Source organism: Mirounga angustirostris, unplaced genomic scaffold, assembly GCF_029215605.1.
Source record: "Mirounga angustirostris isolate CCGP_5_RB_7025 unplaced genomic scaffold, mMirAng1.0.hap1 SCAF_11, whole genome shotgun sequence".
Lineage (NCBI taxonomy): Eukaryota > Metazoa > Chordata > Mammalia > Carnivora > Phocidae > Mirounga > Mirounga angustirostris.
Genome location: NW_026991719.1, coordinates 140,079 through 167,513, shown reverse-complemented (window position 1 = coordinate 167,513; position 27,435 = coordinate 140,079). Strand labels below are relative to the sequence as shown.

At 62.8% G+C, this 27,435-nt stretch overlaps 2 protein-coding genes and 1 long non-coding RNA gene across 9 annotated transcripts in view; 2 read left to right on the top strand and 1 right to left on the bottom strand.

The window, feature by feature from the left end:
• The window catches only part of PPP2R3B (protein phosphatase 2 regulatory subunit B''beta), a 59,486-nt gene extending 55,176 nt beyond the window's left edge, over positions 1-4,310 (top strand). For both annotated transcript variants that reach the window (XM_064573654.1, XM_064573655.1), the window contains exon 13: positions 3,549-4,310. In XM_064573654.1, the coding sequence (XP_064429724.1) occupies positions 3,549-3,699 (151 nt within the window). In that variant the 3' untranslated portion in view covers positions 3,700-4,310. The remainder of the gene's footprint in view (positions 1-3,548) is intronic.
• Positions 4,249-27,435, bottom strand: part of LOC123841258 (cohesin subunit SA-2-like) — a 75,763-nt gene continuing 52,576 nt past the window's right edge. For 3 of the 6 annotated variants that reach the window (XR_010406000.1, XR_010406002.1, XR_010406003.1), the window contains 18 exons: positions 25,723-25,855; positions 24,561-24,664; positions 23,503-23,595; positions 23,286-23,375; positions 22,237-22,443; positions 21,119-21,195; positions 20,614-20,701; positions 19,650-19,730; positions 18,873-18,965; positions 17,589-17,751; positions 16,961-17,109; positions 13,692-13,793; positions 10,077-10,228; positions 9,480-9,614; positions 8,951-9,129; positions 8,775-8,880; positions 6,458-7,300; positions 4,249-5,411 (listed from right to left, as the gene is read on the bottom strand). Coding sequence is in view for 1 of the 6 variants with exons in the window: in XM_064573651.1 (XP_064429721.1) it covers positions 5,397-5,411; positions 7,210-7,300; positions 8,775-8,880; positions 8,951-9,129; positions 9,480-9,614; positions 10,077-10,228; positions 13,692-13,793; positions 16,961-17,109; positions 17,589-17,751; positions 18,873-18,965; positions 19,650-19,730; positions 20,614-20,701; positions 21,119-21,195; positions 22,237-22,443; positions 23,286-23,375; positions 23,503-23,595; positions 24,561-24,664; positions 25,723-25,855 (2,058 nt within the window). In the remaining 5 variants the exon portion in view is untranslated. The remainder of the gene's footprint in view (positions 5,412-6,457; positions 7,301-8,774; positions 8,881-8,950; positions 9,130-9,479; positions 9,615-10,076; positions 10,229-13,691; positions 13,794-16,960; positions 17,110-17,588; positions 17,752-18,872; positions 18,966-19,649; positions 19,731-20,613; positions 20,702-21,118; positions 21,196-22,236; positions 22,444-23,285; positions 23,376-23,502; positions 23,596-24,560; positions 24,665-25,722; positions 25,856-27,435) is intronic. The other 3 variants (XR_010406001.1, XR_010406004.1, XM_064573651.1) reach the window with 2 other exon arrangements.
• LOC135361890 (uncharacterized) lies at positions 18,742-22,243 on the top strand. Its single transcript, XR_010406005.1, has 3 exons — positions 18,742-19,004; positions 20,677-20,766; positions 21,536-22,243. It is a non-coding gene; the product is annotated as an uncharacterized LOC135361890 (long non-coding RNA).

Sequence of the window (27,435 nt, the reverse complement as noted above, 5' to 3'; positions counted from 1 at the left end):
CGGGCCAGGGACGGTGGCTCGTGGGGGCTGCTCACCCGCTTGCTTCGGGCACCTGTGACGTTCGGCGGACAAGCGTGTGCGGCTGTGAGTAGGGAACCTCGGTGGGGAAGAGAAGGTGGTGGCGGGTGTCCTGAATCCTCAGTGAAACCCACTCATGCCCGGCAGCGGCCTGTGCCCGGGCCAGGCCCTGGAGGAGCTTCGAGAGGCCCCTTCCCAGGGTCACGGGGGCTGCAGAGCGGGCCAGGCCCCAAGTCTGCAGCCACAGCAGGGCCCCGGGTGTGAGTGTGGGCAGGCCCGGCCTCCTGCCTGTTCTGGTGCCCCTGCGTCCGCCCCTTTCCCGGAAACAGACCCAGAGGTGGTGTTGCTCCTCTGTCCCCGAGAGCTGGGACCCGGGGGCACCAGCCAGGAGGGCCCGGCACAGGCCGTGCGGTAGGGGTGTTTGAGGCCTGTGTCCCAGAGCCCGGCCTGTCCCCGTCCCCACCCTCACAACGCCCCTGCCAATATGCTTGCTCCCCGCCCCGCATCCTGGCCAACTCCCTTCCGTCTCGACCCTTGGGTCACCGTGGACCCTGGGACGTCTCTTGCCCGGTCAGTCCCTCCCGCCAACTGCGGAGGGCGCACACACCCCCGAGCTGGGGTCCCGGAGAGCCCCGCTCAGGGCCAAGGACCCGACAGACCCTCATGCAGTCCCCGCGGCTGGGAACCTTGTCCTGTTTTGGGACCTGCTCACGGGGCCAGCGCGGGGAGACAGGCCTTGAGGCCCATGTGCCGCCGACGCTCCTCTCCCCCGTGGCTGGCTGTGTGAGGGATTGGGGGGCTGTCCTGCTCCCAGGCCTGTGGCCGGTCCCAGCCCCGCTCCACTCTCCGGGCCTTGGGCCTTCAGGCGCGTAAACAGGCCTATGTTCAAGGGTGGGGGACTCTGGTGGCCGCACACAGTCCCGACGGGTTCGGGTCACACACGTGTTCCCTGTTCCCATCAGAGGCCACTCAGCCCCCAGGTCAGGGTCACGCAGGGTCAGGCATGTTTCCACATGGGGTTTGCGGCACAGGAGCGGAACCCATGGCAGGGCGTGCCCTCTGCCCCTCGCGACGGGGCCTCCATGCAGGAGTTCTCAGTTCGGTGGGCCTGGGGCTGCCTGCTCGGGGGTCCTGACCCCCACCCCCAGGAGGGTTCCAAACGGGCAGGGGGCACTTCGAGCAGCCCCCGTCCCTCCCCATTCGGGCTCTTGGCAGGTGCTGGGCTGGTCTGCGTTCGGCATTGGTGGTTTCCCCGGACGCCACGGAAGTGGAACCCCGCCGTCCCCTCACAGAGGTTCTGCCAGCACAAGGTGTTAGCGAGCCGGGCCTGTCGGTGGGCGCATCGGGCACTCCACGTCCCCGCTGAGCAGGGTTCCGGCTCTAGGTGACCACCTGCCAGGCCACGGATGTTCGGTGGCTTCCCCTCTGGTTCTGGGCGGGTGTGAATAGCGCCGCTGTGAACCATTCCCACACTGGCCTTGTGTGAACGTGGGCTCTCTCGTCTCTGGGTTCAGTGCCTGAGGCTGCGGGCCACGTGGGGACGCCTGTCTGCCCTCACCGGAACCCGCAGTGGTGTCCCACGCGGCAGGGGACGGTTCTAGCTGCTCCACATCCTGGTCAGCGCGGTCTGCTTGCGGTCATTTCCATGTCAGCCCGTCCCTGGCGTGCCACCGGGCGTGTCCCCTCGTGGCTGTGAGTGTCTCCGTCCTCGTCGGGCCTCCGTGGTCCCCGGGACATGTGCCTTGTGTCTGTGCGTTCTCCGTGTCGGATCATCCGCTTCCCCGCTGAGGTTTTACGGTTCCTCATAGCTCGTCGATACGAGTTCTCTGTCGCGTCTGTGGTTTGTGGACTTTTTCTCCAAACTCGTGGCCTCTGTTTTCGTTGGACCGTGTGTCAGAGAGACGCTGTTCTCACTGACGAGGTGCCAGGCGTCGTGCATGCCGCCACACGCTGTGTTCTGGTTCCCGTGTCAGACTCTGCTGCCTCGTCCAGACCCGCAGCGCTCCTGTCTGCACGTTTCAGATGCACGTCCAGCCCACGGCACGGCACACCCAGGTCACGACGGGCACAGACGCCAGGCGGGGACGCTACGGGGGCAGACGGCAGACTGTGGCCCGTCCTGACTCGTGTGGGGCGTGAGGTGAGGGCCCTCGAGGGGCTGGCCGCGTTGCTCACGGTGACGTGCGTGCGCGCCAGGTGTCCCCAGCGCACTCTGCGTCTGTCCGCGCACCTCTGCGGCCTGCTCGTGCCGCCACGGCCTGCGGGAGAGGCCTTCGCGCTCCTCCTCCCTCACAGGTGTTCGGGCCACGCGGTGCCTTGCGTTTCCGCAGGAGTCGTGAAATCTGCCCGTGGGTTTCCTGAAGAGGCTGCGGGCCTGGTGCCGGGTCTGTGGGGGGGAGAGCTGGAGACTCGACTCCCTGGCCCCACCGGCTGGCTGTGGGGTGGATTTGGAAGCCACGTGGCTCTTCCCCAGCCCCCCGGGCTTGTGTCTGCAGCTGCGAGGGGCCGTGGCAAGCCCGTGGTCTGACGTCACCCGCGTTCCTCCTCACGGTCGTGTCGTCGGCTCCTTGGCCTTCACGGCAAATCTGAGGATGAGCTCGTCTGTCCCGACAAAACAGTAGGTGGAAGATCCGATTACTCCTTTTCCGAACTCTCCTGCGGCGTGGAGACGGTTGGCATCTCGAAGATGCCGTGTTTCCTCACCCACAAGCGTGGGTGTCTCCGCGTAGTCAGGGACCATGCTTTTCCGCCAGGATCGTGTGCTTTTTGGCACCTGGATCTTTCCGTCCTTTGTCACGTAAGTGCTTCCTGACGTCTGGTGTCGGAAAGGTGGTTTAAACTTGGAACTTGTGGTTCTTTGTGGAAAGCGCACAGCAGTGCCGTCTGTCCGTCTGTAGTTTGCACTTGTGCCCGATGCACCTGTCGGCCGCAGGAGCGTCTCTGTCGGTTCTCTGGGGCTTCGCGCGTGGACGGTCACGTTGCGGGTGGGGAGGACACTTTCGCGTTCTCTGCCCACCCGCCGCACTTCCTAGAATGTCCGCTACGATGTTGGGTGCCAGTGGCGTGTGTCCTTGCCTGGTCCCCAGTCCGAGATGCAGAGGGGTCGTCGTGGACGACGAGTTGTGAGGTCAGCCCAGAGCAGACACTGAGTTCTGTCAGATGCCCCCGTGGATACGGGGGATCTTCACAGGTTGGCCCCGGAGAAACCCTACTTGGTCACACCGTCCGATCCCGTTCACAAAGTCGACTCGTGGCCTCTTACCTCGTGGCACCACGTCTCGTGCTGGTGTCCAGGGAACGCCGGCCTCCAAGTGCGGGCACGGCTCCTCTTCCCTCGGGGTGGAGGCAATCCGCAGTGACCCCGCTGGGCCTGAGGCTTCCCCAGGGTGAGCTCACAGCCGTCCCGGGGCCGCCGGCAGCGCCTCGCGGGCTGTAATGCAGACGCACCCACGCACGTGAGAGAAAGAGGGGCGCCTTGCCCCGGGCTGAGGCGGCCGCGCCCCCGTGTGCTTACCAGCCCGTCCTTGCAGGTACGAAGCCGAGCTCAGCCCTGTGGACCAGAAGCTGAGCTCCCTGAGGTCTCCGCTGGCCCAGAGGCCCTTCTTTGAGGCGCCGTCCGGCCTGGGCACCGTCGAGCTGTACGAGTATGCGTGTGAGGACGAGGACCTGCAGCCCTCGTGACCCGCGCCCCGTCTGGATGCAGAGCCGCCGTCGTGTAAAGAACAAAGCTGTTTGATCGTTGAGCTGTCTGTTCTAGAAAATGAAGCGGTTTGTATGGGGTGATAAATTCTTATTTATTCAGCACGGAAGCTGGTCAGGTGGTCACTGAGCGTGTGTCCCCGCCTGCCCGGGACCCCCGGCTGGGGGAGGAGACACGCCGGCCCCACCGTCGAGCTCTTGAGTGCAGGCGTCTGGAGACACCCACACGGCCGACGGCCGCTCGCAGGGGAGCCACGTTCTGCTCCAGAGCATCGGCCTCGGGCGTGAGCCGCGCACAGACTTCCGGGGCTTGGATGGCCCGGTGCTGTTCTCACGTCGTCGGTCTGGAACATTCCAGGGGCCCCGGCGCCACGGTGGCCCAGGACCTTCCGTCCACAGGAGCGTCTCCAGGGGCCGCCCCGGCTGCAGCGCTGCACGCGGGGTTTGGGAGGGAGCACCCCCTCGAGCGTACGTACGTTTTCATGTAAATGTACAGAAGGTGTAAAGTTAACTTTTACTTGGTGCGTACAGCAGTTTAAAAATGTTTTACGAGATCACGTTTGTATTTTCAAATAAAGAGTTTACGGATTTTCTGTGACGGGCTCGGCTTGCCCAGCCCACGACACAGCACACACAGGGCACGACGGGCACAGACGCCAGGCGGGGGCGCTACGGGGGCAGACGGCAGTGTCCCCACGGGAGACTCCACGCGGCGTGCACGGCTCTGGGGTGCGGGCCCCAGGCCGCGGGGCCCCGAGTGTCCAGCAGGGTGGCCCTGCTGCCCAGACCTGCACGCGGGCCACCCGTGGTCCTGACGCCACGGCCAAGGGCCGTGCTTTCCCACCGTGGCTTCCAGGGTCCTGGGGAGGGCACAGCCAGAGGCACTGGTGTTCCCCCCGCCCCCCGGACGGCAAGCCCCAGACCCAGGTCTGCGCGGGGCTGCAGAGGCCTGAGGTCCCGGGCCGGCTCTTGCCTCTGCACACCAGCGGGAGTCCTCCCCACACACCGGCCTCGCTGTCCGCGTCCACACGGGGGCGTCCTCCACACTGGCCCCGAGAGTTCTGGTTTGGCACCAAACGGGGTCTGAGGCGCGGAGTGCCCCACCCTGCGTGTCCAGGGAGGGCGGCCTACGTGCGTCCAGCCCCCGCCCCGAGTCGGGTGCAGCGGGTTTGCCTGAGGCGAGCGGGTGCTGAGCCGACCGCGGGCAGCAGGCCCATACCTGCCCTGCATCCGGCCCTCAGCGCTGGACGCCAGGGAACGCCCAACAGCGGGGCCCTGGGGAAGGAAGAGCTAGCGCCGCTCCACGCAGGACCACGTCGCACTAGGGAGCCAGCAGGATGCTCCACGGCCGGGGGCAAAGCTGGCTCCAGAACCTTCCAGCCGAGCACAGCAGTCGCCAGAGGGAAGTCGCAGGTGGGTAGGCACCTGGTGGGTAGGTGGGTGGGTGCGTGGGCACCCCGGGGGGCCCCAGTCAACGGCCACGTGGCCCTCTCCCCACACACGGGGCTGGGATGCGCAGGGGCGGATGGCAGAGGTCACCGCCATCCGCCTGGAGCCCCCAGGGGCCTGGGTCAGCCGCACCTGGACGCCGCTGGCTCCCCAAGCCCAGGAACGCAAGGCAGCAACCGAGGAGGAACACGGAACTCCTGACCTGAGTCCCAGCGGGGCGTGTGTCCTCTTCAGTCTGACGCCCCCTGGGGACGGAGAGACAGACAGCCTTCAGGACCCACAGACAGACACGTGGACGGAGAGACGGACAGCCCTCAGGACCCACAGACAGATACGTGGACGGAGAGACGGACAGCCCTCAGGACCCACACACACACGGACACGTGGACAGAGACACGGACAGCCCTCAGGACCCACACACGGACACGTGGACGGAGACACGGACAGCCCTCAGGACCCACAGACACACAGACACGTGGACGGAAACACGGACAGCCCTCAGGACCCAGACAGACACGTGGACGGAGACACGGACAGCCCTCAGGACCCACAGACAGACACGTGGACGGAGACACGGACAGCCCTCAGGACCCACATGGACGGAGAGATGGACAGCCCTCAGGACCCACAGACACACAGACACGTGGACGGAGAGACGGACAGCCCTCAGGACCCAGACAGACACGTGGACGGAGACACGGACAGCCCTCAGGACCCAGACACGTGGACGGAGACACGGACAGCCCTCAGGACCCACAGACAGACACGTGGACGGAGACATGGACAGCCCTCAGGACCCACAGACAGACACGTGGATGGAGACACGGACAGCCCTCAGGACCCACAGACACGTGGACGGAGAGACGGACAGCCCTCAGGACCCACATGGACGGAGAGATGGACAGCCCTCAGGACCCACAGACACGTGGACGGAGAGACGGACAGCCCTCAGGACCCAGACAGACACGTGGACGGAGACACGGACAGCCCTCAGGACCCAGACAGACACGTGGACGGAGAGACGGACAGCCCTCAGGACCCAAAGACAGACACGTGGACGGAGACATGGACAGCCCTCAGGACCCAGACAGACCCGTGGACGGAGACACAAACAGCCCTCAGTACCCACAGACACGTGGACGGAGAGCTGGACAGCCCTCAGGACCCAAAGACAGACACGTGGATGGGGACACAGACAGCCCTCAGGACCCACAGACAGATACATGGACGGAGACACGGACAGCCCTCAGGACCCAGACAGACACGTGGACAGAGACACAGCGGTGCACACCGTGGCCTGGGCTGGTTTCCAGTCAGCGTGGGGTGGGCACTTTGGGTGGGGTGGACAGCGGCCTGGGACCCCCGCCTGCCAGGCCCTGGGAGCAGCCGAGCAGGGTGGGGGATGCGGAAGGGGCACGGGGCACAGCCTTCCCGCACTCCCACTGCTCAGGGCCCTCGGGCTGGAACACTGACTCCGCCCAGGTGTCCGCATGGTGGAGGGTGGGTGTGCACACGACGCGGGGCTGCCTTGCCAGGAGCCTCTGCACCGCTCTGAGGGCCATGCCAGACCCATCCTAGAGGTGTGACTTGGGGGCCGCCAGGCAGGAGCCAACAGAGCTGCTGAGGCCCCCAGGGCACCCCAAAACCTAGTGTCCTAAGCCAAGCAGGCCAGAGCGTGCGGCCCACACCCTGCCAGCCTCGGGCCCCTAGCACACCACGTGAGCCTGGAGCGCACGCACCTGGGATGGCTCAGGGGCCTGCCCCACCCCCAGTCTCGCAGCCAGGTGATCGTCCACACAGCAGACACCTGGTGAGCTGTCGGACCGGAGCCCAAATCTCCACCCCACCCCCCCGCCATGAACATGGGGACGGGCCTGCTCCCGCCCCCACTGGGCACAGAGGCCACAGCGTCACCCAGGAGACCCCATCAGATGGGACATCCCGCCTCTGCACCACCCCGGGATGAGGGGGCCATGGCAGGAAAGGCAGGCCCAGGCCAGCGCCCCCACGTGGCCACCGCCCGGGGGCCCAGCCTGCACCGACCTCGGGGACGGAGATGCCTTCCACGTCCACGTCTTCATTGGAAGAGTTCTCAGAGTCCTCCGACGACAGGAAGTCAACATCAAAGACATCCCTGCCAGAAACAAAGGGTGGCCGGTTGCCAGGGACACGGAGACAGGGCCCCAGGCCACGGCAGGAGGCCCCAGAAGCACGAGCCCTGCAGGGAACAGGTGTGGACAGCCCTGGGAAAACTTAGGACACGGACAGACGTGGACGAGGCACGGCCCCCAGGTCGTGGGCAACCAGTGGCACCGAAACGCTGTCCCATCCCGTTCTGCAGGGTGGGCAATCCTGCATGGTGTGGGCAGTGGGGTCAGTCGGGAAGAGCCCCTGGCTACACTCTGGAGAGCATTCTTACAGGACAGCGGTCTCTGCACACGGGCAGACGTCCCATCCCTGCCTCAGACCCACGCGGGACCCCAACCCATCAGACCAGCCCTGTCCCTGCCTCAGACCCATGCGGGACCCCAACCCAACAGACCAGCCCCGTCCCTGCCTCACCCACATGGGACCCCCAAACCCATCAGACCAGCCCCATCCCTGCATCAGACCCACACCGGGTCCCCAACCCATCAGACCAGCCCCATCCCTGCATCAGACCCACACCGGGTCCCCAACCCATCAGACCAGCCCCGTCCCTGCCTCAGAACCGCATGGGACCCCAACCCATCACACCAGCCCCGTCCCTGCCTCAGACCCACACCAGGAACCCCCCCATCAGACCAGCCCTGTCCCTGCCTCAGACCCACACTGGGACCCGCCCATCAGACCAGCCCTGTCCCTGCCTCAGACACACGCAGGACCCCAACCCAGCAGACCAGCCCCGTCCCTGCCTCAGTCCCACATCGGGACCAGAAACCATCAGACCAGCCCCATCCCTGCCTCAGACCCACACTGGGACCCTAACCCATCAGACCAACCCCGTCCCTGCCTCAGTCCCACATCGGGACCAGAAACCATCAGACCAGCCCCATCCCTGCCTCAGACCCACACTGGGACCCTAACCCATCAGACCAGCCCCGTCCCTGCCTCAGTCCCACATCGGGACCCCAACCCATCAGACCAGCCCCGTCCCTGGCTTAGACCCACGTGGGACCCCAACCCATCAGACCAGCCCTGTCCCTGCCTCAGACCTACACCGGGACCCCAACCCATCAGACCAACCCCGACCCTGCCTCAGTCCCACACTGGGACCCCAAACCATCAGACCAGCCCCATCCCTCTCAGACCCACACTGGGACCCCCCCCATCAGACCAGCCCCGTCCCTGCCTCAGACCCACACCAGGACCCCCCTCATCAGACCAGCCCCGTCCCTGCCTCAGACCCACACCAGGACCCCAACCCATCAGACCAGCCCCGTCCCTGCCTCAGACCCACACCAGGACCCCAACCAACCCATCAGACCAGCAACCCTTCACGGCCACCCCAAGGCTCTGCTCTGGAGAAACCCATGAGGACGACCACGAAACCAGGCAGGCAGAGGCCCGACAGGCTGCCCCACTGAGGGCAGACCCCTCCACCCCGACCTGGAGGACAACGGCCTCACCTCTTGGACTTCTGGCCCTTGGAGGAGTTCCTCGTCTCTCTGTCCCCTGTGCTGGAGCTGGCCAGGGTGTCTGGTGTCCAGGTGGAGCACATCCCCACGGGCAGCTCTGCGGTGCCAGGAGCTGTCAGCCACGGGGCCCCAGGGCCGCCCCTCCCGACCCCGGACACCCTCCCCACCTTGGGGCCGCTTGCTGTCTTTGCATATGGCGTCGAACGGGTTGGCGGCAGGCTCCTCCTCCCCCTGGGCCACGTAGTCTGTCCTCATCAGGGACTTGCGGTAGACAAGCATAGGGTTCATGTCCCCCTCCCCAAAGACAGGCACGCCCTCGGGGATGGAGTCCTGGAAGTGGGCGAGTCTGCGGGCAAGGGTGGATATGGCAGGGGGACGTCAGAGGAGACCCGGCAAGATCCCCAGGAACCCATGGGGCCCCCGGTGCCCATCCCCTGCTGAGGGCTAAGGACCATGGAGCCATGCTGGAGGGGTGCCACCCAGTGGCCACAGGTCGGTCCTGCGGCCCAGAGCCCAGCGCCCCCCCAGGACCCCAGGCAGGCCTGGGTCAGCCCAGGGAAGGCAGCCCTCAGCAGGGTCGTCCCCACCGGAGCACCCTCCCGTTTCTGCATCCTCCTCCCCACAGGGCTCCCACCCCCGTGTCCCCAGGAGCCCGTCCCTGCCCCCACCGCCTTCCCGGGTCCCCAGCGCACTCACGCAGCTTGTCGCTCGGCTGGTGGGATCTTGCAGGAGAACTCGGACAGCACGAGCAGGAAGCTGAGGTTGGGGAAGCGCTGCCGAGCCTCCTCTTCAGGCACTGGGGACTCAGAGAAGGCAAAGGCCAGCCCACGCCTGGGGACAGGTGTCCAGTGGACAGGTGGGGTGTGGAGCAGATGCACAGACGGGGAGGGGGTGGGGCGTCAGGTGGGGCTCACATGGGAAGAAGGACAGTGTCAGCTGAGGCCCGGGGAGGGGCAAGGTGCCAGGTGGGGCTCACCTGGGGGAGCGGGACATCAGGTGGGGCTCACGTGGAGGACAGGGTGCCAGGTGGAGCTCACGTGCAGGGCGGGGGTCAGACCGGGGAGCACGGTGCCAGGCAGGGCTCAGACCAGGGAGGGGGGTCAGAGTGGGGAGCACGGTGCCAGGCGGGGCTCACACCAGGGACGGGGGGTCAGACTGGGGAGCACGGTACCAGGCGGGGCTCATGAGCGGGGCGGGGGTTCAGAGTGGGGAGCATGGCGCCAGGCGGGGCTCCGACCAGGGGTGGGGCACAGAAGGCGGCATTGTCAGAGAGCACCCCGTCCCAGCACGCACCTGTGGATCAGGTGGGCAGCGTCTGGGGCGCGGTCAAAGCCGAGGGTGAGCGCAAAGCGTCGGGCCAGCAGCCGGATGGAGTAGAAGGGGCCGCAGATGAACTCAATGGGGTCATAGCCAAGGCCATACGTGTCCACGTGCTTCTGGAACAGCTGCGGGACCACAAGGGGCCGTGGGGTCAGGGTCGCCAAGGGCGCGTCCCAGGAGACTGAGGTTCAAGGACATCCAGAGAAGCCTCCCCTCCACCCCCAACCAGCACCCCCCAGTGGTGAAACAGCATGAACAACCCGCTCCCGGAAAACAGGGCCCCCGCAGAGGACAGGTGCAGAGCCACCCCGAGGCCGGGATGCCGGGGGGACGGGGACCACGCGGCACAGACCACGACCCGCAGCGGGGGCCGGGCAGCCTGCAGACGTCCCACGGGCACCCACACCGCCGCGTCACGTCTGCTCTGCGACCGCTCCTCTGCGTCGGACTCAACAGGAAACCAGCGAGGGAGAAGGAGCTCCCGATTTACGGAGAAATCACACACAGAGGGGGACACGGGGGACCCGACACGGCGAGGACATGCCCCCAACGTTCCACGCTCGCTCTGGGGAATGTGTGTCCTCTCAACGTCGTACACGCAGGCCCATTCCATGAGGAGGAGGAAGGAGGCCGTTTCCAAAGGAACAAGAAATGGCAGGAAAGACTCCGACATAAAGGCAGGCCTCAGTGTGAGGGTCGGGAATCTGCACGGCCTCCAGAAACGGGGACGAGAAGCCGTGTTCCAGGAAAACCGCGGGACAGAGACGGTCCACCAAGTGTCTGCGGACAGGCCTGCCCACCGCACCACAGGCAGCACGAGCACAAGGACCGGGACCCCACGCTGGGAGAGGGGATGCCAGATCCCGGCCCTTCCCGATACACCCGCGGAGGCTCGACTCCCCAGAGAGAAATGAGACCACGGCACCCACAGCACCCACGGAGGCTGGCGGCAGTCAGCCGTGTGGGGAACCGTGACCCCAGCATTGAGGACCAAAGGCAGTCCTTGCAAAGAGCTCAGAGCTAGGTGGGCGGCCCCAGATTCGGTGCACAAAGCCAGAACGGGGACAGAAGGGACAGACACCGTTGAGTCCGAGACCCCGCGGTCACGTAACCCCACGCAGCCTCGGCGAGAACCTCCCCACGTGGCCCCTCCTGACACTGGACGCAGACACACCCGTCTGAAAGCAGAACAGAGCACGGAACACACCACATGTCTGAGTCGTGGTTCCACGGATCTGGGTAAACCAGCTGCCACGGGGATGGAACAACCAGAGTCACGCACCACACACGCGTGCACAGTGTCATGACAGACTGACACAGAGAAGACAGACGCCCCCCCTCAGGGTCAGCAGATGCGGAAGGGGAGGCACCCACCCTGAAGGTCAGTGGACAGGGGAGGGGGGATGCCCTCCTGAGGGTCAGTGGAAGGGGAAGGGGGGGCACCCACCCTGAAGGTCAATGGATGGGAAAGACAGGGACACCCCCTGAGGGTCAGTGGATGAGGGGACGCCCCTCCTGAAAGTCAATGGATGGGGAATGGGGGGGTGGGTGGGAACACCCACCCTAAGTCAGTGGACAGGGGGTGACGCCCACCCTGAGAGTCAGTGGATGGGAAAGACGGAAATGCCCCCCGAGGGTCAGTGGACGGGGAAGAGGGGGACGCCCACCCTGAAGGTCAGTGGATGGGGGATGGGGGGATGCCCACCCTGAAGGTCTTGGATGGGGAAGGGAGGTGGGCAACCACTCTTGATGGTCAGTGGACTGGGGGGGACGCCTACTCTGAGGGTCAGTGGATGGGGGAGGGGGGACACCCATTCTGAGGGTCAGTGGATGGGGGAGGGGAGACACCCCCTGAGGGTCAGTGGATGGGGGAGGGGGGACACCCATTCTGAGGGTCAGTGGATGGGGGAGGGGGGACGCCCACCCTGAGGGTCAGTGGAGGGATGGGGGGACGCCCACCCTGAAGGTCAGTGGATGGGGGAGGGGGGACGCCCACCCTGAAGGTCAGTGGATGCGGGGCACCCACCCTGAGAGTCAGTGGATGGGAAAGACAGGGACACCCCCTGAGGGTCAGTGGACGGTGAAGACAGGGACGCCCACCCTGAAGGTCAGTGGATGGGGGGACGCCCCTCCTCAAAGTCAATGGATGGGGAATGGGGGGGTTGGGGACACCCACCCTAAGTCAGTGGACGAGGGGGACGCCCACCCTGAGAGTCAGTGGATGGGAAAGATGGAAATGCCCCCCGAGGGTCAGTGGACGGGGAAGAGAGGGACGCCCACCCTGAAGGTCAGTGGATGGGGGATGGGGGGACGCCCACCCTGAAGGTCTTGGATGGGGAAGGGAGGTGGGCAACCACTCTTGATGGTCAGTGGACTGGGGGGATGCCTACCCTGAGGGTCAGTAGATGGGGAAGGGGGGATGCCCACCCTGTGGGTCAGTGGATGAGGGAGGGGGGACACCCCGAGGGTCAGTGGATGGGGAAGGGGGGACACCCATTCTGAGGGTCAGTGGATGGGGGAGGGGGGACGCCCACCCTGAGGGTCAGTGGAGGGATGGGGGGACGCCCACCCTGAAGGTCAGTGGATGGGGGAGGGGGGACGCCCACCCTGCAGGTCAATGAGGGAGGGGGGACGCCCACCCTGCAGGTCAGTCGATGGGGGAGGGGGGACACCCCCTGAGGGTCAGTGGATGGGGGATGGGGGGACACCCACCCTGAAGGTCAGTGGATGGGGGAGGGGGGACGCCCACCCTGCAGGTCAATGAGGGAGGGGGGACGCCCACCCTGAGGGTCAGTGGATGGGGGGGTACACCCCCCTGAGGGCCAGTGGATGGGGAGGGATGCCCACTCTGAGGGTCAGTGGACAGGGGAGGGGGGGACGCCCACCCTGAGGGTCAGTGGAGGGATGGGGCGATGCCCACCCACCCTGAAGGTCAGTGGATGGGGGACACCCACTCTGAGGGTCGGGGACACCCCCTGAGTCACTGTCAGGAGACCCAGCTCACCAGGAAAGCCAGCTGTGGTGGACTGAACATCTGTGTCTCCCAGAGTCCACATGTGCAAGCCTGGCCCCCAAGGGGTCTGCTGGGAGGCGGGGCCTTGGGAGGTGGTTGGGAGCAGATGAGGTCAGGATGGCGGGGCCCCCACGATGGGGTAGCGTTCTCGTAGGTGTCCAGAGAGCTTCTTGAGTTCCACCCATGGCCACGTGAGGACACGGCGGAAGGGGCCCGTCCATGACCCTCTAGAGGTCTCCCCAGAGCCTGACCCCACTGGCACCCTGACCTTGGACTGCAGCCTCCAGCACACGGGAGGAATAAGGGTCTGACCTGCCAGCCACCCTGTCCGTCCGTCCGTCCGTGGCACACTCTGACCGCCAGGCCACCGACGTGCACCCATCTCGAGCAGCTGCTCACGCAGCACGAACAGGGGTGCGGGACTCCTGAGGAGCGGGCAGTGAGGTACAGCGGCACCCATGCCCGGTGTGTCCCCAAGGAGGCACATCCCTCCGGGCCTGGGCGACGCATGGCGGCCCGGTGCCACGGGCAGCAGTCGCAGGGCGCCGTCGGACTTTCCGGAACAGTCTGCTCACCTGCTGCAGACACAGAAGCAGGGACAGCGCATTGCGGAGCCTGTCGTTCTGCCTCGTCCTCGTCATGGTCTCCTTGATGATGTCGCCAAAGTGATGGTAGTGCTGCGAGTCCAAGGAAAGGACCGTCACCACGGTGGCCACGGAGGCACAGACTCCTTACTACGCACATTCCCAAATGACAAACTAAGGACGGCCGTGCAGCCCAGACCCACTGTCTGGATCCCAGGAAGTCCGTGAACGTGGATCCCGCTGTGCGCTCAGCACCAACCAGGCTGTGTCGGGGACAGGCCCTGGGCCAGCAGGACAGAGCGCATCCCATACGACCTGGGGAAGCTGTGGCCATCGGGCATCGCGGTCCAGGGACACAGCTGCGCCTCCAACACTGGCTGGGCCCCTCCCTCGGGGGCGCTCCTTCTGTGGGGAAGGCAGGGCCACCGGGGGAACTGTGGGCTGGGAGCGGCGGCAAGGCCTTTCAGAGTCACACCGACCTGCCTGTGCCGGAGGTGAGCCAGCCCGCGGGCACACAGCCGCAAGAGCTGACCAAATGTCCGACAACACACAGCCGCCGTCATGGCCCCCAGGGCCTACGGAGCGTAGGCTCAGCGCACAACTGCGTAAGAGGTAAGTCTCGGGAGAGGAGAGCACCACCCCAACACACAAGACGCAGGGGAAAACCCAGGCAAGAATGTCCCTATACCCATGCCATAAAGCTCAGGACCACGTGAGGTTAAAACAGGGAAAAGAGAAATACCGTCACAAAAATAAAACTCAGTTAAAAAGTAATCGAGGGAATGTATTTCCCACAAATAACAAAGGACTAAAGTCTTCGTTGTATTACAAGGCACCAAAAGAAGGTCTTGAGATGACGATTTCTGAGAAAGGAAATGACAGTGACTGACAGATATATCTATTCACCCACCCATCCATCCATTTATCTAACCATCCATTTATCCATTTATCTACCCAACCACCCATTTAACCACCCATCTACCCATCCATCCATCCACCCATCTATCCACCCATCCAATTACCCATCCACCCATTTATCGATCCAACCACCTATCCAGCCATCTATTCATCTGTTTACTTACCCACCCATCCATCTACCCATCCACTCATCCACCTATCATCCGCCCATTCATCTATCCATCCACCCACCCAGCCATCCATTTATCCATCCATCTACCCATCCAACCATTTATCCATCCATCCACCCATCTATCCATCCATCGATCCATCCACCCACTTATCGATCCAACCACCTATCCACCCATCTATTCGTGTTTATCTACCCATCCACTCATCCACCCATCATCCACCCATTCATTTATATATCCATCCACCACCCACCCATTTATCCATCCATCTATCCGTCCATCCACCCACCCACCTATCCATTTATCCATCCACCCACCCATCCATCCATCCACCCATCCATTTATCCATCCACCCATCTATCCATCCACCCATATATCGATCCACCCACCTATCCATCCACCCATATATCGATCCACCCCCCTATCCACCCATCTATTCCTGTTTATCTACCCACCCATCCATCTACCCGTCCACTCATCCACCCATCATCAGCCCATCCATTTATCCATCCACCCACCCACCCATTTATCCATCCATCATCTACCTATTTATCCATCCATCTACTCATCCATCTATTTATCCATCCATCTACCCATCCATCCATCTACCTATCCATCCACCTATCCATTTATCCATCCATCCACCCACCCACCCATCCATCCACCCATCCATTTATCCATCCATCTACCCATCCATCCATTTATCCATCCATCCACCCATCTATCCATCCATCGATCCATCCACCCACTTATCGATCCAACCACCTATCCACCCATCTATTCATGTTTATCTACCCATCCACTCATCCACCCATCATCCACCCATTCATTTATATATCCATCCACCACCCACCCATTTATCCATCCATCTACCCGTCCATCCATTTATCCATCCACCCACCCACCCACCCATCCATCCATCCATCCACCCACCCATCCATCCATCCACCCATCCATTTATCCATCCACCCATCTATCCATCCACCCATATATCGATCCACCCACCTATCCACCCATCTATTCCTGTTTATCTACCCACCCATCCATCTACCCGTCTACTCATCCACCCATCATCAGCCCATCCATTTATCCATCCACCCACACACCCATTTATCCATCTATCATCTACCTATCTATTTATCCATCCATCTACTCATCCATCTATTTATCCATCCATCTACCCATCCATCCATCTACCCATCCATCCACCTATCCATTTATCCATCCATCCACCCATCCATTTATCCATCTATCCACCCACCCACCCATCCATCCACCCATCCATTTATCCATCCATCTACCCACCCACCCATTTATCCATCCATCTCCATCCATTTATCCACCCACCCACTCATCCACTTAATCCATCCACCCGTTTATCAATCCAACCACCTATCCATCCATCCATTTACCCACCCATCCATCTATCCATGTGCTCATCCATTTACCCATCCATGCATTCATCAAAACTTCTGGGCTTTTGTCAATACCAGGCACTGATGATAATCACTTGGGATATGTCAATGATCAAAGCCAAAAAGATCAAGTCCTTGCCCTCACAAGGCTTGCATTCAATCTCAGTACTAATGAAAGAATGAAATTAAAACAGCAATGCTTCACTGAACGAGACCGCATAGTTTTAAAAGACAAAATGTGTTGTCCTAAATGAAAATACACTCTAGGAGTTAGGTTTGGGAAGAGGTGTTAGTGATATAAAAATCCTTATGAGGGACGTCTAGGTGGCTCAGTTGGTGAAACATCTGCCTCCAGCTCAGGTCATGATCCCAGGGTCCTGGGATCGAGTCCGCATGGGGCTCCTTGCTCAGAGGGGAGCCTGCTTCTCCCTCTGCCTGCTCTGCCTACTGCTCCCCCTGCTTGTGCTCTCCCTGACAAATAAATAAATAAAATCTTTAAAAAAAAGATTCTAAAAATGCTTATGAGGCACTCACAGGGATGCCACCCACACGTGCACACAGGTGGGCTCATCCACGGGAGTTGGTAAAGGAAACAGGAGAACGAGTTAACGAAAATGAGTCCATAAATCTGGGTACTTTGCACTCATGTTCTCCGTGCATTTGGAATCTTTTACCCCAATTCTGTGTCTTACACAAGAGAGCAGTGGGCGGGGGAGGGTGAGCTCGGGCCGCGGGGACGGGAGAGCCGGGCAGAGACCTTCAGGTAGAACTGGTAGATGTCGGCGGCCGCGCTCATCTCCAGCACGTTGCAGACGATGAGCTTACAGAACACGGCCAGCATGTTTCTCCTGTGGAACAGCTCATGCAGCTCGTCTGCATCCTCCTCCTTGTAAACTCTGCTGGGACCTGGAGAGACAGCCCACTCTCTGCCGTGTCTTCCTGCAGCCCCCCTTGCCATGGGGCAGCCGTGGGGCAGGCAGGGGCATGCAGGGCACAGCAGGGAGTCTGATCCAGGGGGCTCAGGGGTACCAGCGTCGTCTCCGGGAACCAGTGCCAGGACAGCAGTAAGAACCACCACTGGACATGCTGACCCCCAGAGCACAGACCCAGGGCCACACAGGAAGCACTGAATGCTGCAGGGTCCCTGTGTTTCCAGGTCCTGACTGCCTGGTCAGAGCTCCCCCCGACCCTTCTGTGGCAACATGAACCAAGAAAACAGACACGTGGGAAATGCAGCTCCAGATCCCAGGGTGCTAGAGCACCCCACAAGGCCCGTCCACCTCCCACCCCAAGCCCCCTCGGGCCCTCCTGCACCTGGGCTGCTGCAGGTATCCCCACTCAAGGGTCTCTCCCCCTTCCCTGCCCCAGGCCCCTGGGAGGCTGACCTGCGGCTCCTGTGTCCTCCAGGAACACGTGCTCCCTGACAAAGGTGAGCAGCTTGCACTGCAGGACGTGATCGGGGACGAAGAACAGTAGCCCCAGGCCCTTGTCCTCCTCAGGGCCCTGGTGGCTCAGGATGAGCAGCAGGTCGCAGAGCAGGATGAAGGCCTGAGGGGGTGTGAGGGGGTGGGGGTGAGGGGGCACCGACAGGGACAGGCATCCACCCCACAAGGACAGATCCCGTCTGCTGCCCCCACAGCCTCCCAGGGCAACCCAGGGATGGGTGAGAGCCATAGCACAGGGAGGGGTACAGCATCCGGCCCCTCAAAGACATCCCTCCTCTGAACCCCACCCTGCAAGCTCTACACCAGAAACACACAACACAAAGATGTACAACACACAAGTGAGAAATAACCACAAACATACAAACCAGAAACAACACACACACAGTGAACAGGAATGTCCCCAACATCCAGGCAGGAGAGCGGTGCGGGCCAAGGCCATGGCCAAAGCCCCCTGGACAGGAAACCATGGACACATACTTGTGACTGAGGGGGGCAGGGGCAGGGTCACAGGACAGAAGTCAGTGGCTGGGAAAGGAGACACACGCTCAACCTCCTCAGCCATCAATGGTCAAACGGGAGGTGGGTTTTATCTAAGACAACGGGAGAGGATCTTTTTAAAACTCACACCCGCATCGGAAAAAAGCAGGTGGGCGACTGAGCCCGTAAGGTGGCAGGAAGCAGGGGGGCTGGGTCCGGCATCGTGAAGCCTTTAGAACGGCTTCCCCGGAGACAGGAGATCGCCCTGAAGATTTCGTGTACCGCAACCACCAGAGACACGGTGGGCAGGAATTAACACCAAGCGTGTCCACCACCAGGGCAGTGGTTTCCGGTGACAGGAGCTCCCGCCAGGCTGGTATAAAGGGGCTGTGCACATGGGCTCCCGTAAACCGGGGCCGTGAGCGCGACTCCGGGCTCCCGTCAACGGGGGCGTGCATGCGGGCTCTGGGCTCCCGTCAACGGGGGGGAGGTATGCACACGGGTTCCCATAAATCGGGGCGTGCAAAGGCATGCAAACCAGTTCATATAAATGAGGTGCTCCCACGACTCTACACCGCTCGAGGACAAATGTCACCCTATGAGACACGCTGAGAGGAGAAAACAGCATCACATGAAACGCCAAGTGCCCTGATCATCACAAGCACACGTGCATGGGCGTCTCTAACACCCCTCCTCTTGCTCGGCCAGCCCTGGGGGCACCCGGTGAGCAGAGAGGGGCACACGCACCTTCTCACTCAGCACCTTGCTCTGGTGGTTCAGGTACACGCGGCAGACCAGGCAGAACTTCATCAGCCTTTTCCTCAAGTCCAGGAGCGCCTCCTGCCAGTGAGCAGCCAGCGTGCAGGTGCCTCCCGTCAGGTGAGCCCGTGAGCGAGCTCGCCAGGTACCTGCCCGCCTCAGGCGAGCCAGCGCGTCAGGTGCATCCCAACACAGATTAACCCTCACGTGCACCCTCCCTCCTCCATTTCCCAACCTCCCCCCATCCCCCGCCCCCACGTGTACCCCCCATCCCCTTCCCCTCCCCTCCCCCATCTTTACGCCCATGTCCCCTCCCCCATCCCCCTCCCCCCTCCCTGTATCTCCATGGTCCCCCACACCATATTCTCCCCACACTGGTCCATACTACATCCCTCGGAACTCAGGCCTGCAGATTTCCAGGAAACCGTAAATACAGCCCCAAAGTGTGGCTGGCTCAAACTAGGGATGGCCAGCAGCCAAGGACAAGGGTCTCACCCAGCGCACACAGAAGCAGGTACTCAGAGATCACCTGAGCCTCGCTCCGCATGGCAGGTGGACAGGCTGCATGGCGGTGTCGGCCATGACCCAAAGTCAGCTCTCATGTCAGAGTCCAGGAGCCTTGGCCAGACCCGGGGAGGACGGACGCCAGCCAGTGGTGGGGGCGGACGCCTGTCAAAGCGGCAATGACGGCCCTGTCCCGCTCCATCTTCCCCTCCTCCCACACTACTGCGGACCACACCTGACCTCCTCGCGCCCGTCACCCACCTGGGGCGGCAGCCGGTCCGTGGCCGCGACAATCTGCCACAGGAGCGCATAGTAGGTGCACTGGAGCGCACAGTGGACAACCTGTGGGGCGCGGAGCCTGTCATGGAGTTGGGGACGTGCATGGGACACCCACCCTGGGAATACTCCTTAGCAGAGGACCCTGAGACCTCACCCAGTACATGCCCCTCCCTCCTCAGGACCCTCCCTCCTCAGGACCCCACTGCCCTCTCAGGACCCTCCCCTCTCCATCAGGACCCTCCCCAGGGCCCTTTCCCCCCAGAATCTGCCCCCCTCATGACCCTACCTTCCCCCAACCCCTGAGACCCCCCTCCCCCAGGATCTGCCCCTCTCTCAGGACCCTTTTCTCTCCTCAGGACCCCCTCCCTGACCAGGACCCTCCTACCCAGGATCTGTCCCCCCTCAAGACCCTACTGCCCCCCCAAGACCCTTCTCTCTCCAAGACTGTTCCCCCCCCAGAATCTGCCCCACACCCCTCGGAACCCTTCTCTCCCCTCCCCTCAGGACCAGACCCTCCCCCGACCCCCACAGGACTCTTCCCACCGGAAATCTGCTGCCCTCCCCCAGGACGTATCTCTCCCCTCAGGACCCTCCCCCCCATGCTTCCCTCTTCTCAGGACTCTTCTCTTCCCTCAGGACCCTCCCCCCCATGCTTCCCTCCCCTCAGGACCCTTCCCTCCCCTCAGGACCCACCCCCCCATGCTTCTCTCCCCTCAGGACACTTCTCTTCCCTCAGGACCTTCCCCCCCCCCATGCTTCTCTCCCCTCAGGACACTTCTCTTCCCTCAGGACCTTCCCCCCCCCCATGCTTCCCTCCCCTCAGGACCCTTCCCTCCCCTCAGGACCCTCCCCCCATGCTTCCCTCCCCTCAGGACGCTCCTCTCCTCTCAGAACCCTTCCCCCCTCCCCCCAACAAGGACCCACCCCTCACACCCTCCACCCTCACCTCAGTGGGCAGGCTGCCCTGGTGCCTGCGGAAGGTAAGCAGGCTATCCATCTTCTCGTACAGGTTCCAGCTGCTCAGGTCGTGTGCACTGGCCAGAAACACACACAAGGCGTTTGGGGGCCCAACCCCATCAGGAGCTCCAGCATCCCCCAGGTGAGCCGTGAACACTGGTCAGTAGGCCCTGGAGCGGAGGGATCACTTCCTGGCAGGCTGAGGGGCCACCCACCCAGATGGCTGAGCTGGGCTCCCTCCGGTACGACGTCCAGCACCTGCTTGCTGAGGCAGTCCCTGCTCCTGGGGACACGGCTCAGGGCTCCGGATGGGCAGGATGGGCTCCCAGGTGCCCCAGAGCCACCGGGCACACCCACGGGACAGCCCCCAAAGGTCCAAGCGCTCCCCACCTCACCTGGGACACGGGGACATTCGTCAGAGTAAGGCAGCAGGCACATGTCTCGGGGGTCATGTGTGTCCCCCCCGAGGGAACCAGCCACGCCGCCCCACTCACCTGTAGAAGGCCGCCAGTCTCCGCAGCGTGGAGCAGATCCGCCCCATCTCACCGTGTCCCAGGAACAGGCCCTGTTTCTACACAATGGGGAGAGAGCAGAGGGGGTGGTGATGGGACAGGCACTTTCCGGGGGGGCTGCCCCGGGATGCCGGACCGGCTTCGAGCCAGGCCTGCGCTCCTGCCTGCTCTGCCCCCTACTTTCCGGAAGGCAGCTCTTTAAATCTCAAAAAGGGCAACAGTGCCCCAGGCCGTTCTGTCTCCAGCTCTGCAGAAAATGAGGGGGACCAGAGGACACCCCCAAAGACGCGTAGGCTGCTGACGAGGAGGACAGTCAGGATCTGAGATCTACCATCTCTGTGCATTCCCTCACATCCCTGTCAAGAACTCACCACAGGAAATACGCTTCTCACTTTACAGCTGAGAGAACACGTGGAGAAGCGTGTTGCTGACCTCGAGCACCCCACATTCATGGCAGGCCCTGGGCTGGGGGACGCAAGAGCAACCTGGAGTCCTGCTTGTGGAAATAAGCGGGACCTCACAAGCAAAGTGCCTGAATCAGGGCCAGAAACCTGGCCCTCAGCCTGTGTCGATAAAGTTTTATTGGAACGTGGCCCAGTGACGTGTTGTGTCTGGTGCTCTCGTACTGCCACCCGAGAACAGGATGACCCACTCAGCCAAAGAAACGTTTAGGATGTGGCTCTTTACAGAAGCCATCTGCCCGCCAAGTGCAGACAGGCCAGAGCCTCCGTCAGGCAGTGTTTTCTGGGGGCTCCCGGGGCTCCCGTGGAGAATAATGGAATACTTTGTTGCCATCCCCCGCACGTTCCCACGCCCATCACAGATGCAGCAAGAACAGTCGGGGCTCAAACGGGGAACGCACCCCGTGTCCCCAGAGACCAAGAGCCGGTCCCCCAGGTACACGCTGGAGAGTTCACGGAGCTGACCCGACAGGTGCGGAGCTTTACAAAACGTCAACAGAACAGAAAGGACTGAGCCCCAGCATCCTCGATCGGCGTGTCCTCCCTACCGCCGTGGATTTCCCACACCCTTCACGACACGCTCCATACCCACACCCACACCACAGACCCCACTCCCCCACACACCCCCACAGCCAGCACCTCGCGTTGGATGAACACGTCCAGCAGTGGGGTCAGCACGTCCACCAGCATGTCCACCAGCCGGCTGCAGGCGGGGGCAGCCTGGCAGTGGGCAGAGCCCCCTTCGTCACAGTAGGTGCCGTAGGCGCGGGCACAGGCCTCCAGCACCGCCACGTCCGAGTGCCGCTGCACCAGGCAGTCCAGCTCTAGCAGGGCTGCGTCCAGGTACTGCGCAAGGCGGGGGGGGCGGGGGGGACAAAGGACTGGTCAGGGGATTACAGCACGGGGTGGAGAGAGAAGGTCAGGGAGTCATGAGGTCGAGGAGGAAACTGCCAGCGGAAAGGTCAGGAGATCAGCGAGGAGGTCGGGGGGTTGAGGGGGAAGGCCAGGGGTTCATGGGCTAAGAAGAAAAGTCAGGAGGTCAAGGAGGAAAGGTCCGAGATCATACGGGTAACGGTCAGGGGTCACAGGGTTGAGGGGAGATAAAGAGTCAGGGAGAAGATCAGAGGTTGGGCGGGGGGAAGCCAGGGGATCATAGGGGTCAGGGGAAAGGTCAGGGATGGAGTGGAAGGTCACAAGGTTTGGCAGAAGGTCAGGGGCTAGAAGGAAAGGGCCAGCTGGAGCGCAGGGAGGGGGGCATGGGGCCAAGAGAAAAAGGTCACAGGAGTTGCAAGCATAGGGGTCTTGACTCTGCCACAAGAGTGCGTAATGGCTGACCCCAGCAGTGTGGACAGGGAGGAGGAAAGCAGCCCCCCACCTGAAACTCCAGGGAGAAGGGATGTGGCCCCCATCCCCGGACCCAGACGGGGTTGGGGGTGTGGACCCACAGAAGTTGGGGGTGTGGACCCAGAGGAGAGAGGGATGTGACCCCAGTGCAGGGGGACATGGGCCCCAATGAAGGGGGCATGGACCCTGAGGAGGAGTGTGCCCCCTGCCCCGCGTGGAACTCCAGGGAGAAGAGACGTGGCCCCATCCCTGGACCCAGACGAGGGGGGTGTGGACCCTGAGAAGGAGGGGTGTGGCCCCCAGGCGTGGAGCTCAGGGAGGAGGAACAGAATCCTAGGACGTACCGAGCCCAGGCCGTCCATGTCGTACACGTCCAGGTTGCAATACTGTGGGATCTGCAGGAGGGGGGTCACCTTCTCTTTGTCTGCTGCAAACTGCCCAGAGAGGAGGCGTGAAGCGGAGCCTCGCCAGCCTCCCCTCGCTTCTGTCGCCTCCTGGCCTGCCCTGGAGCTCCCCCAGCCTCCCTGGGCTCTCGGCCTGAGGCCCTTCCCCACTTGGCACCTTGGAGAGCAGCCGGGGCAGCACCTTGACAAAGTGTCGGCTCATGGTGGCATGCTCACGCCAGCGGCGGGTCCCGTCCACCTCCCTGGCCGCCTGCAGGCAGAGCGTGCGTGGCTTGAGCCCATGACGGAGCCACGAGGGTCCCACGGTGGCCCTGGGACCTCCTCCCACAGCACCGGGTCACACCCAGCCAGAGCTGCCCCCAGATCAAGGACAAAGCTCCAATGGCTACTCTGCTGTTTCGTTTCCAACAAAGTGCTTCCATGCAGGGATGCCATCAAGAACTGAGCTGTCTCCCCCAAGTTCACACCTTACGGCGGGCCCTAATCCAGTTGGACTGCTGTCACAAAACTGAGATGAGGGCCCAGAACCAGACATGTGCACAGAGGGGAAAATGACAGCCACGTGAGGACAGAGGCAGAGACGGGAGGGACTCGACCACGACCCCAGGGACGCCCAGGAGCCCCAGAAGCTGGAAGAGGCAGGAAGGACCCTCCCGTGGAGCCTCGGGAGGGAGCACGGCCCTGCCCCGCCTGGATCTCGGCGGCCCCGCCCCGCCTGGATCTGACTTCTGGTCTCCAGAGCTGGGGCAGAATGCAAAATTCCTGTGGTTTCAGGACCCCGGGATATGATCTTTTGTCCCAGCAGCGCTGGAGGCTCCCGCAGAGGCGATTCAAAGGCTGGCTGACCAACCACACGTCCTCGCACAGGGAGGACTGTGGAGTGCCCTCCCCGGGGAGGCCGATGGCAGACACGGGAACCAGGTGGCAGAGGGCTTGGCGGCCGGCAGGAGGGGTGGGCGGCAGCTGCGAGGCATGGCCAGCAAGACCTACCTGGGTGGCCAAGAGCCCCGCCCACGGGGCCCGCGGCCAAGTGAGCAGCCGGGGCGGCAAGCACAAGGCGGAAGCGGCAGCAAGCGGAGCCCAGGGCCAGGCGGGCGGGGGCGCTGCGCGGCTGAGGCGGGAGCGGGCACCCACAGAGCCCCAGCACGAGAACCACAGCGGAGCGGTCAGCACAGGGGGCGAAGCGCATCCGCACAGGGGCGGGGGGGCACTGACTTTCTTGCCCAGTCGGCGGCCGGCAGGCGGGCGGCCCTCTGCAGCCTGTCGCACGGCGGCCACGAGCATCTCAATGAGCACTCTTTCCTGCTGGTTCGTCAGTGCTGCGGGGAGACAGGCGCCAGGTCAGCCCACTCGGACCCTCACCGGACACACAACGCTCTGCAGTGCTGCGCTGCTCTGAGAGGCCTCGGTGGCCCAGCGTGGGCTCAGGGCACGTGGGAGCGTGGCTGGGCTCCTGGGCACAACAACGCCCGGCGCAGCTCACGGACTCGGCGACGAGCAAACGATGGCAACCACGCCCAGCGCTTTGCTCAAACTGCACACAAAGCGAACCACTGTGGCCGTTCACCGCAACGTGGCCTCGCTGCACACATCCCTGGGCCGGGACAGACGCACGTGTTCTCATGACAACACCGGACAGTACCTACAGCCGCACACGAGCTCCCCTGGCACTGGCCCCATATCCAGGGACACGGGTCTAAACCCATCCAGGTGAGGGGACAGTCTGTCCACTGGCTGTTCTGCGGTGGCTTTCACTCCCCAAATTCACACCTAGCCAGAATCTCAGAACGTGAACTTGCGGGGAAATCAGATCTTTGTCGGTGGGATGAACTGGAAGATCTGAGATGAGCTCAACCTGGATCGGGGTGACCCTAAATCCAATGGCAGGTATCCTTGTAAGGGACAGAAGAGGAGACACACACACAGAGGAGAAGCCACGTGAGGACGGAGGAAGGGACGGGATGGACGCGGCCATGAGCCCAGGGACACCTGGAGCCTCAGAAGCTGGAAGAGGCAGGAAGGACCCTCCCGTGGAGCCTCGGGAGGGAGCACGGCCCTGCCCCGCCTGGATCTCAGTAGTCTTGCCCCACCTGGATCTCACCGACCCTACCCCGCCTGGATCTTAGAGGTCCTGCCCCGCCTGGATCTCAGACTCTATCTCCAGAGCTGCGGGAGGATGGATTCTTGTTTTAAGCCACCAGGTTTGAGGTAATTTGTCACAACCACTCTGAGAACCTCACACGTGGGTCCTCCTGTCCAGTGTCCCATATCCTAGAGTTGGTTCCCCCTATGAGCCCAGGTACAGCCAAGGTTCATACACAGAGTCAAGAAAAACAGAGACCACACGGCGGGATCACAGTAAAGGAAGCATCCTCACGATCAAGAAACAGTCTCCTCCAGTGACCCCAGGGAGCATGGTTGAGGATGCTGGTCCTGCCAGGAATGAGACGGGCCTGGTTGTCTGAGACATGGCACTGGGACTCCCGGCTATTACCAAAGGACACCTGTGTCTGCAGCAGGGGAGAGGGGAGAGGAGGTCTTAGAGGGGCAGGGCCTCGGGTGCAGCTTGGGGGACAGTGTCTGAGGAGGAGCCATCTCCCTGGGAGTGGTGTCTTGTGGGGGGCAGGGTCTCAGAGGGTTGGGGGAAGGGGTTCCAGCTGCTGGGGGCTCATTCACCCCAACTGTGGGGCCCAGGCTTTGGGCTTCAGCAGCTCCCAGACTGATCCTCTTACAGGAAAGCAGCCTGTGGCCCTCGTCCTGTGGACCCCCAACTAGAGACCTGTGAACCGTACCCTCAAGACCTGAGAACCTCTCACCCCAGGAAAGCGAGGCATGTGCTCGTCCCCCCAACCAACCCCTCAAGGAGCAAACACAACACAGGAGGCATTGACGGACCTCCTTGCACCACATACTGCCAACCGGCGTCACGGATAACGTGGGCAGACACCTGGCAGGACGGCGGGGGACAGCAGGGATGACAGGCCAGGGGAAGATGGGGGATGGTGGGACACAGGACAGGGACAGTGGGACACAAGGTGGGGGACAGCAGGAAACAGGACAGGGACAGTCGGTCACGAGGGGGATCGCAGGACATGGGGACGGTGGGACACAGAGGACGGGGACAACGGGACAGAGAATGGGACATGGGGGGACAGCAGAACACGGGGAGAGTAGGACACGGGGACAGCAGAGCACGGGGACAGTGGGACACGGACAGTGGGACATGGATGGGGACAGTGGGACACGGGGACAGTGGGACATGGTGGATGGGGACAGTGGGACAGGGGGACAGTGGGACACAGGGACTGTGGGACGGGAACAGCAAGACATGGGGACAACAGGACACAGGGAGAGTGGGACATGGGGACAGCAAGACGGGGACAGTGAGACACGGGATGGGGATAGCGGGACATGGGGACAGTGAGACACAGGGACAGCAAGACACGGGAACAGTGGGACACGGGGGATGGGGACAGTGGGACATGGGGACAGTGGGACATGGGGCAGCAAGACACGGGGACAGTGGGACACGGGGACAGTGGGACACAGACAGCAAGACACGGGGACAGTGGGACACGGGGATGGGGACAGTGGGACATGGATGGGGACAGGGCAGAGTGGGACATGGATGGGGACGGGGACACAGGGACAGTGGGACATGGGGACAGCAAGTCACGGGGACAGCGGGACATGGGGACAGTGGGACATGGCAGATGGAGACAGTGGGACACGGAGACAGTGGGACATGGGGACAACAAGACACGGGGACAGTGGGACATGGGGAAAGTGGGACATGGTGGAAGGGGAGAGCAGGACATGGGGACAGTGGGACATGGAGAGAGCAAGACACGGGGACAATGGGACACGGAATGGGGACAGTGGGACACGGGTATGGCAGGACATGGGGGAAAATGGGGATGGTAGGACACAAGGGGACAGCAGAATACAGGGAGATGGCAAGACACGGAGGACAGCGGGACATGGGGAGGATGGCAGGACATGGGGGGATGGGAAGATGGGGGGAACGGCAGGAACGGCGGGAACAGTGGGACATGGGGTGGGGGATGGTGGGCCTGGCAGGCACGGCAGG